At 35.8% G+C, this 11,137-nt stretch overlaps 1 protein-coding gene across 2 annotated transcripts; it reads left to right on the forward strand.

The window, feature by feature from the left end:
- Positions 1-2,616: 2,616 nt before the first annotated feature.
- On the forward strand, positions 2,617-8,064 carry LOC107903851 (double-stranded RNA-binding protein 1). 2 transcript variants are annotated; one of them, XM_016830023.2, is made up of 6 exons: positions 2,617-3,157; positions 4,078-4,212; positions 5,443-5,684; positions 5,811-6,030; positions 6,589-6,771; positions 7,535-8,064. In XM_016830023.2, exons 1-6 carry the CDS (start codon positions 2,929-2,931, stop codon positions 7,867-7,869), a joined length of 1,344 nt encoding a protein of 447 aa, XP_016685512.1. In that variant the 5' UTR covers positions 2,617-2,928; the 3' UTR covers positions 7,870-8,064. The 2 variants fall into 2 exon arrangements, with proteins under 2 accessions (XP_016685512.1, XP_016685511.1); XM_016830022.2 differs by having other exon boundaries at positions 2,625-3,157; positions 4,060-4,212.
- Positions 8,065-11,137: the final 3,073 nt, after the last annotated feature.

An 11,137-nucleotide genomic window follows, 5' to 3' on the forward strand; every position in this document is an offset into this window, starting at 1 on the left:
ACGGCACACCAGAACGCCTAATAGCTGCAATTAAACCCTTCCCTCTATCGGAGATTATGCAAATGTTATCATTCCTAATAACATACCTCCGCAGATTTGTGAGGAAGAATTCCCAAGACTCCATGTTCTCTTTATCTACTATAGCAAATGCTATCGGGAGCACGTTTCTGTTACCGTCTTGAGCAACTGCAATAAGTAGTATCTGTGTATATTTTCCATACAGCCAGGTCCCATCCACCTGCACAAGTGGCTTGTAGTGGGGAAATGCCCGCACACATGGATCGAACGTCCAGAACATCCGATGGAAAATCCTTTTTGCAGGTTCTAACTGCTCATCCGGGCCGTAAGATGGACTGGTCTACAACTCAATCACAGTCCCCGGTACATACACCTACATAGCAGCTATCCAACCTTGAATCCCGTTATACGACGAATCGTAATCCCCATACAGTTGCTCCATCGCCATCTGTTTAGCTACCCATGCTTTCCGATATGAGACTCGATACTGGAATCGTGCTTGCATTTCTGCAATGAGTACCGAAACTCTAATGGTCGGTATATCCTTCACCATTGGCATGATACACGTACAAATAGTTTTCGAATCAAGTTTTCCATGATCTTCTGTCATACGTGTTGATGTGCATGTATGAGGACCAACAAATTTTCGTATCTCCCACATCTGAGAACTTCTAATGAATGCAGCTCACACCCACCAATTGCAGCATTCTGCTGCCTTCCAACACTCCCCAACATATATTGTCGGAGTAGACACGGAACTTTATAATCCACCGATATCTTCATGTTGTACTGTTTAATGGCATATACGCAATCTTCTTTACAACTGAATCTCTGGCCTATGAATAACTCATCATCATCAGATGTTACGGCCAGCCCGTGAGAATGAACTATTTCAGGGTACTCCGGAAACTCAGATACATACGCTGCGTCGTGATCTATGAGCGACATGTGTGGCCCAGGATTATTGTGTATCACAATACGCCGCATCTGCTCCCCGACCGAAGAAGCGTTAATGCCTTCATCGTTGTTGACATCTTCAGCGTCAATATCATTAGGTACATCGTCCAAATCGGGATCAGCGTCACTATTGACCTCTTCATCCCAATGATCGCCACCACCTTCTTCTTCGTCGACACCTTCTTCTTCACCACCAACCATGTCAACATCGGGTGTAATATTCAGGTCGATACCGATCCCACCCATAGTTGATTCACTATTAACGTATGATATTGGAGCCACCATCCGCGGTTCTTCAGCCCCGTCTTCTTCATCAGATGCATTTTGCTCCATACCGACTAACTCAGCAAATAAGTGAATCGGTGCATTCTTCTCACTCCCATTCCCACAGTAGAGATCGACCATTGTCTCCACGTCTTCATCGTCTACAAGTTCCATTTCGACGAATTTGACCGGGTTTGTCGAAACTGGAAACTTGTAGAAAATTTTTGATATCCTTCTCCCACGTCTATGGATTTTTGCATTAATCCTTGCCTTCATTTCATCGAACGATACATTTCTATTAAATCTCATTGCTATTTGTTGCCGACATTCAAATACACATCTAACACTTGTTGTCAATATGACTCCATCGAAATAAACACATACAAGAAACTTAGCATCCATCTTCAATATTTAATCTGTCAAAAAAAAAACAAAATCTCATAAAAAATCTCGAACGGTAACTGAATTACTTAAAAAAAATTTATACTCAAAATAATACACAAAATAATACACACTAAAATTATTAATTTTATACTACGAATAATATTAATAATTTTATACACAAAATAATACACACTAAAATTATTAATTTTACTAAAAAAACTAACTATAATAATAATACTAATTTTTTACTAACTAGTTTATTTTCGTAAATAAAAATAATAAGTAACCATAATAATAATACTAGTTTTCTGCTAACAATAATATTACTAAGTTACATCTTAATACATTAATAACATCTTCATACTAACAACAACAACAACAACAACAACAACAACAATAATAATAATAATAATAATACTTACTAATACTTTTATTTTGAGTTTTATTAATCTTAATAACTAAACTAAAACAAAAAATATTACAAAATATACAAAATAATAACAACAATATAATCAATTATTTTTAAAAAAATACCTCCTTTTTCTGCTCTTTTTCTCTTTTTTCCGCGCCAACTCTTCTTCTTTTTTTTATTTTTCTCTCTTCAGCTGGGTAGAGGTCGTATTTATAATACGAGTGGTGCCGCCAATTAGTATGACACCATTGGTGCCGCCAATTCCATTGGCGTGACCAGTAAATTGTCACATCGGTCTAATTTTTTTTTTGCAAATTTTGTTTTTTTTGGTTTTTTTTAATATATTTTGGTAAATAAAAAAAGTTTATATGTTTTGGCAAATAAAAAAATTGTAATATTTTAATAAATTTTTATTTTTTTATAATATTTTTGTAAAAAACCCGAAAAGGGACTTATTAGAGAAGAAGTTTATTTTCCCGTTAACCGACAAACCATGAAATTACTTTTCATAAATAAATTTTAAAAAATATTATCCTTAAAATAATAGCCTCTATTTATTAAAGCACAACATAAACTAAAACAACGACACTGATTGTTCGTAATCTATGTATCAAAAATTTAAATCCAGTTGGGTAATTCCCGAGAAAAAAAGGATCTATGTAAATATATACATGTATTAATAGAACTCACGGGTTGTGCATCTTTCAAGCTCAAAATCACGGAAAATTCTGGTAAAAAGAAAAGAAAAGAAAGAAAGCTCCTACTATAAGTAGAAAAAATATCATTTTTCGTTGCATCGCTTTTCCAAACTCCTATCAATACCAAAAAGAAAAACCCTCCTATAAGTACATGGTTTTTGCACGTTAAAATTTGAGAGAGAGGGACTGTGAAAGATGTACAAGTCGAGATTGCAAGAGCTTTGCCAGAAGAAAGCATGGAGGTTACCAGAGTACAACGTCACAAAACAAGGCCAAGATCACAATCCTCGATTCGAAGCTACCGTGGATGTAAACGGCATGTCGTTTCAGTCTCAGAATCCGGCCAAGTCTTCCAAGGAAGCCCAAAATGACGCCGCTTATCTCGCTTTCCTTCATTTCACTGCGCCCCCTCTTCCTGATCCTGGTACCATCTTTTAATTTAAGAATAAGCCAAACCCGTATTTCATTTTCTTCAGTTTCTGTTAACAACTGTTCATGTTAGTGTTTTCAGAAACTTTTTTATTTTTTGTTTTAGAGGGAAATGCAATTTGTAGGAAGCCAATCTGTTTTATCTATTTCCCCCCGTTTTATTGTTATTTTCAGTTGTTTTTATGTTAATTTTCTCTCTTTATTTGGGTTTCAGTTGATATTTATTTTGATATTTCATTTTCGTTTAGAGTAAGTGCAGATTACAGCTATCGATGAAATGGATTTCGCCATTTCCGTTTAATGGTGAAGTCGATTTTTGTCTTTTTTAAAGAATCATATGCTACAATTGTCCCTTTCCATGGGTTCTTAACTTAGAGGAACGGGGAAAAGGAAAGAAACTTGACATTTTGAAATTTCTGATTTCGGACAATTTGAAGTCTGAAAGAATTGGTTTATATGCTCAAATAAGCGTTATAAGGACCTCAAAAACTATGTTCATAACTGTTTATGTTCAAATGGGTGCTCTGAATGCTAGACTATCGTGCTGGTCAGCAAAAGTTCGATGGCCTTGTCATATAGCTTTCATAACAAACTATTTTGATTTTATCTTTTAGGCAAATAGTGTGGGCTTTTGATGCACCTAGAAAGTAATTGTTTTGATTTTATAAGGTCAGTGCTCTTTCATTGATTTTTCACTCTAGAATGTGCTGATAAGAATTTGATCATAAATTGTTGTTATATGCACCTTCAGCTTTTTAATTCTTTTGTATGACTTCGGGAACCAGTACATGTTTTACTTTTATAGAACTTTTGGAAGTTTTCTTTTTCTTTTAATTTTTATTTTCCGCCTTCCCTTGTCAACGGTTTAATTAAATTTATGATGCATATGTACTTTAGATTCTGTGATTCTTGCAGGTTCTTCAAATGCAATTGCAAATTTTGATAGTAATACTACTAACAGAAGCCTGCAACCAGAAAGACAAGAAGCATGTCGAGATTCTCATGTCAGTGACTGTGCTTCTATTTGCAACAATAATGAAAAATTTAAAGGTCAGAAAACTTATGTTGAATACGAACATGCCTAACGTTTTACCAACTCAAACCAAAAGAAAAATCGGATAGCTTGTTTGTTTAATTATTATGTAAAAGATGATTATTTGTTGTCCATGTTCCTATTAGTAGCCTTGTGCGTTTCTCTTACATGTCCTCAGAATTCATAACCTCTAATGGTGCTCAAAATTATGCTCTTTAAGTCCAAAACAAAATGTCAACTTGGTCTGAAATCGAAATCTTCTTTTCTCCCCAGTTTATGTAAAAATATATTCTGCAGTACATATATTGTTCTAATGGTAAACCGGGCTGAGAGACAAGCCTTGTTGCTTGCACAACAGCCAACAGAGAAAAAAAGCTAAATTCATGCCTAATATTAGGTTCGTTGTTAATCAAAACCTGACTTGGTCGGACATGGGTATGTGTCCGCAATGGGTATGTTATTTTTTCCCCCCTAATATTTCTACATATTTGGAGGATCCTTGGAACATCATATTCCAATACCCTTACCCGGATATGTGTTAGACATGAAGAGTTGGAGCAACATAGATTACAATTGAGCTTTAGCTCATATATTTGCAGGGTGCTGGTAGCTATCTTCATTCATTTTCTCTTCTAGTGAATTTGCTTATCAATTTGCTTATTTTGCCTTGATATTTGCTTCATGTTTAGCTTTGAGATTTATATTGAAAACAATTTAAATTTACCATCTCAAACATGACATCAATGAGTTGAACTAAGCATACATTCCATCGGAGTTGTTTTAGCTCTAGCTAGCTAATTATGTCATTTGTGCCGGGTTTGACTCTTCTGACTTTAGTTGATTGGGCTGACATAGAAAGTCTGCTATTCTGTTTTAGAACGCTCATTGTGCACATTGGAGCCAATTAGGAGTTAAAGAAAGTAAAAATACTGCAGATTAGAATGATAGTCTCACTGGAACATTAAGGAGGCTGTTAGATTCGGGTTGCTTGGCATTCGACATATTGCTTAAGGTCCATTAGTAGACCTCTTTCCACAGTTGGATTCTCAATGAATAAATGTTTGTCTATGTTTTGATTTTTCATTTATGTTTACCTGTTCCTTTACTGTAGTTTCATGCTTCTGAAATCTGTTATTTAAACGCTTGGTTGAAAGAAAAAGCTCATTAGCCAAAACAAAAAAAATATGAAATCCTTAGTATTTCATGTGTTTCCTTTGTTTTTCTGATTTGGAATTGTTAGCTTATAGATATGCAACACTTCTACAAGAATTTACTGCAAAATTATGCTCAAAAGAGAAATGTTAGCCGACCAGTATATTCTTGTGAGGTTGAGGGTCCACCTCATGCAAGTCGTTTTAGGTGCAAGGTCACTATTGATGAGAAAACCTATGAGGGTTTGGAGTTTTTTCCAACAATAAAGGAAGCTGAACATGCAGCTGCAAGAGTTGCATTATCATGTTTAGCACCAGATGCTATTGAAGAAGTCCAGGTCACTGATTAATGGAGTGTTTTTGTCTTTGTTGTTTTACGCATTTATGATATTTTTTAAAATGTTCAGTTGTGAATCTCTAGAGCTTGAGTTTTTTCCCTTTGTATGTTTTTTTTCTTTCTTCAGGAAGACTCTAGCTTATTCAAGAACCTTTTGCAAGAATTAATGCAGAAGGAAGGTTGTCCTCTACCAGTTTACACCACAACTAGATCTGGAGAAGCCCATGCATCAATGTTTGTTTCTAGTGTTGAGGTGAAAGGAGAGGCTTTCACTGGACAGGGAGCAAGAACCAAAAAGCAAGCTGAGTTTTTGGCAGCAAAAGTTGCATACACTAAGCTTAAAGAGTGTACGTCTTCTAACCCCCTCATTTTTTTTATCAAAAAGCAAAGAGAGAAAAAAGAAAGATCCCTTTTTCACCAATTTGTTGATTGCCAATTCGAACTGAATGGTGAATTGACTTTTGGAAGACATGGGAAATACAATTTGTTTGACATGTTTACTCTAAGGGCATAAATTTTCGAGTGCCATGGCATGCAATTCTCAATTTTATTGTATTGGTAATAGAGAAAGATGATCTGTGTATGATCTTCTTGCTAGTACGAAACTGAAATATCATCTATAATACTATGGATTAATTTTCCGGGATAGATGAGATCTTAAGTCTAAAATTTTCTCTCTAAATGGAGCTTGGTAACAAGTTTCTGAAACCCCATGTGTTTCCTGTTCTGGGACCACAAGGGTTTTACGAGCCTGGAGATTTGTAATTCTATAATCTTTTGAGTTTTATTTGTATCAGTATGTTAATCTCTGGTCTGTGTATATGAGTGAGTGTTATGGTCGGTTCTGAAATTTTCCCTTCAGTCCTGAGTAAATATAGTCCTTAAAACTTTCCTTTCATTTTCAGGCAAGTCAAATAAGGTCTCAACAAACATAACTCCGGCCTACCATGAGCTGGAAGGGCATGTGGTCTCATCTTTCCACTCGCCAACAAATGTCAATGCTGGTACTGAACAAAATCTTGGATCCAAATCCGGTTCATTGCTTAATTCAAGCTCAACTTTAGGGGCAGATCGGCAGGATGATCGAGGTGATTTTTCTTATGGAAACTTCTATCCTTTAATATCCAATTCAATTATAAGTATATGGTTGACAAGTTCCTCAAATTGCATGCCAATAAATTTTATTGGTTCCTTAGCTTTGTAATGGTTTATCTTTCCTAGAAGCTTTTATGTTTGTAATGGCTGATAGTCAGCGTCGATATAAGTTAGTTCTTCAATTTCTAGGTAGATAGACTGTCAAAGCCAACATAAAACGGGTACATTGAGAAGCAAATAACAATTTTCGTTAGTAGATATGATTATTGTTGCTCTGACTCTGTTTTTTATGAAGTCCCTATGTTCGAACAACTGTGTCCAACATGGTTATATGAGGATATAATCCCTTTGAGGATCATATCTGTGTGAGATATAACCGACACTCACAAGTAACATGCTATCACGTACGTTTTTTATTTGTTTGCATGGAAGAGTGCAGGGGGGCGTGGGAGAGGCAGGTGCCTTTTCCCCAAAAATGGTAAATTTATTGTTTAGCCCTTTTAAAAATGGTAAGATATTAAGTTAAAAAACTAAAATTGTATTTTGTCTCTCTGGCTCTAGAAGAAATTTCGGGTTTCGCCCCCTGATGAGTGCAAACATTCGTGCAGACGCAAACCTACTTTTCACATTTGAGTAGAGTGAATCTATTCATTTTTGGTAGTCAAACCGTTTGGCAAGCTGTCTGAATATTAGCTTCTGACGTATATTTTGTTAAAGCCATGTTCCTCGTAACACTTTCGCGTGGATTGATTGCAGTTCATGTAACGTTTATGGATCACCACTCTGTTCAATTCCCACAACCAGAGATGACTACTGATTGGGAAAGTAGTCCATCCTCACCGATTTTGTCTGATCATCCTCTGCCGGAAGATAACCCCTCAACAGCTAATATTCCGTCTAATCACTGGGTGACAACAAATTTAGTTGAGGATTCAATGAAGCAGCATGTTGAAATGAGTAGCATATCTTGCAACAGGATCATAGTTCGTCCACGGGTACCGAACATGAAGTTTCCTGCAGGTAGCACTGTTCTGCCAATGAGTGACAACGTTTGGGTTGCCGTAAAGCTTGGATCTGATCCAAACCAGTGACTTTCAATGAACCTAATATTTAAGGTTTAAGCGATCAGGTTCTTAACTAGAATTATGAGTTCTGAAATGAGTTTTCATATGTATGTATTTGTTTGCAACCATAAATTTGCTCACGACTTGGACAAGACATGAGATGAGTATGATCTTTTTAAATTATTAATAAAATAAAATAAGATCGTATCCATATATTCTAAATTTGGATAACTTAATGTTTTGGCAATACCTCATGTCTGAAGGGATCGGAAATTCATGACTTTTTTTATTAATTTTCTTCTAAAATAAATGTTTACCTGTTTGGTGCTTGTTATTTTTTCAGCAATTTGTTCAATGATACATCGTTTGATTGATAAGGCAAAGTTAAAATGATTCCTAATAACATTAGGAATAAGTAGTCCAGTGTTTGGTAGGGTAAAAGTAGTAGTCTAGTGTTTGGTATTGGTGGGCTAAAAGTGAGTTATGTTTTGTTCAAAAATGGATAATTACTCTTTATATGTTAAACAGAGTAAATTGATTATTTTTGTTAAAAAAACCATCTATCTATATTGTTAAAAATTGACTTGGTTGATGGAATAATAAACAAGTGACATGTGGTGTGTCACGTGCATCTTATGTTGATATACAATGATCAACTTTTAAAAGTAGAATTGAAAGTAATTTTTAATAGAAGAATCACTTTGCTCTTTGATTTTATGTAATATTAATTTACCCATTTTTTAAGTAGGATGGATAAAAATGCAATTTGACTAAGCTAGAACGTTTGCCACGAGGCTAGACCTTTTATTTGGCAAATCGCGTGGCTTTAGGAAATTTCTTGGGTTTAAATCTGACTAAGTTTTACTCTTGAAAATTGAGAATTCTTGCAGAAATTCTCAAAGGCATCGAAGCAAACTGGAAACAAACTCTGAAAAGGAAGAAGCTACGTACAAAGCAAAGCCACAAAAAGAGAATGCACACCAAGTGTTTGAGAAAATGCTCTCAATATATTAACTCAGAAAGAATGAAGTGATTACAAATGAAGGGGGAGACCTCTATTTGTAGTTGAGCTCCCCTAGATCTAATGGCACATATCGAATTACATCAATGATTGAAATTAGTTCCCATCTACAATAAGAGAGCCCTAAGGGATTTAAATTCTATACATGTTTATCCTTTAGGATTTACAAGAATCATCCTAGTAAAACACAATTTACTGGAGTATTTCAATTCAACCAGGATTCAAGTAGATGGGGTTATGCTTATATTCCACAAATCGGGCTAGTTCAAGTGGGTCGAATGAGCCCCATTTCATTTGTTGACCTCTGTGGAATATTCCATACGTATTGGTTATGGGCTTTGATCCATGGCTTGTGACATTTCCCCTACCCATTCTCGCAACGCCCCCATCATGTCCTTGGAATGACACTGATTTGGCTCGTCTTGGAACGATCTTGATGCCTCGACTGATTCTCAAGTAGTCTCTTTGTTGGGTAGTTTCGCTCCTCGAAACATTTGACTTGGCTTATGTCTCTATCGTCGCCTAACTCAAACTGTATTTCTCTCTTGTGCATTTCAATCGTAAGAGGCCACCACTTTCACTTGCTCCCATTGTGACTTGCCTCAATTGAGATCCTCTTGATAAACACAAATAAGTTTTGGTATGCACACATTGAACATTGGGTTCATCTTGAGTCTAGCTGCTAACTCAGGTTTGTAATCCCTTCAGCTTACTTTAGAACTTAGCTTGTCTTGTAAGAATGAACTACACTTCTTCGTCAAGGCTACTATCTCAAACTCTCCAAGACTTTTCTTTTTGGACAGAATGTCCTTAATACATTTAACATAATTTGGCATTTGCTCAACGGCTTCCACCAACGTAATATTGATATGAAGTTGCTTGATTACGTCTAAAAACTTCTTGAAGTGGATTTCTTGCTTTCGTTTCTGAAGTCTTTGAGGGTGGGGTGGTGAAGGATTCTTAACTTGTGTTGGACAATTCTTTTACGACGTTTTTTCTGCATCTGACATAGGTGTTAGTTTATCAGAATTGACTGGTTTAAGGTTTACCTCATCAGAGTTCACAGAATCTGGTTTCTGTGAAGTTGGAGTTTCAACACTTGGTTGAACTTCCTCTTTATCTTAAGCATCAGTGGACTCATCTTCAATCTTGACAACTTTGGGCTCTAATGTCCTTTTTGTAACACTCTTTACCCGACCCGATTGCCAAATCTAGGTAACGGATACCACAACAATCTGAATAAATTAACACATTTATTTTGATATGAATACATACTTAGACAACTTATGCCTTCAAATTACTCCCTGAATCTATACACACATCATATTAGTTCCAATTTCTTACAACCTGGCACTTTTAATGATGCAACAGTTATTTAAAATTTACAATTAGACCCCATATAGACTTAGTCAACTTCAACCCTGAGGCGTCACCTTTATGGGTGCCCCTTTATATACATGAATAACTACTGTGCAACATATAACTCCAACAGACTCTGGCTTGGTCCCTCTTGAATTTTGAGTCTTTATCTAACTCGTCTTCAAGCAGTAATTTTATAAGTTCGAAAGAACTTAGTGAGATCTGTACATAAAGTTCATGTAAGACTGCAAAAATCTTAAGAAATTGAAATTTTTGGTTCAAAATAAACTCCCTAAATTTCATAGAAGAATTTGCAAACTTAGTTGGCAAGGCCAATGCCTTATACACTCTATGTCATTTATTGGCGGACATACACATTGGTTTGGTCATAATCGTGTTCTCTCATGGATCTTATCCCATTTATCGTTGTTCCACATCCCTAATACTCATATTCATTACTTCTGTCTGGCGACGCTTGGCGTTTACCCAAATAATTGCTGAAATTGTGGGTCTTTACAAAATATGATCTCTTTCTAGTACCCTCTTATCCTTGGAGAACTAGTGCCCACAATGCAACCCCAAAGTACCCGCTCTTTCAGCCCATTCCTTTAAGATGCTTAGTTGGACATGTGGTTCCCGATGTACTATCTGCTACTCAGGTATTTCGTGAAGGTTTCTACTTTAGGTAGATCCACAAGATCTTTACTGTGTTTCTTGGTGTTGACAGACTTCCGCTTTTCACTATTCTTTAGAGGACTTTATTGATAATTCAACCTTGAGTTGGCATTTCCTCCCATGAATAGGGGCGAAGCCAGAACAAATTTTTAGGGGGCGCTGAATAAAATTTTAATTTTTTATAGTCTATATCTTTATTATTTTTAAAGGATTAAATCAAATTTTTATAATTTTAAGGGG

This window comes from Gossypium hirsutum, chromosome D13 (assembly GCF_007990345.1).
Source record: "Gossypium hirsutum isolate 1008001.06 chromosome D13, Gossypium_hirsutum_v2.1, whole genome shotgun sequence".
Classification (NCBI taxonomy): Eukaryota; Viridiplantae; Streptophyta; class Magnoliopsida; order Malvales; family Malvaceae; genus Gossypium; species Gossypium hirsutum.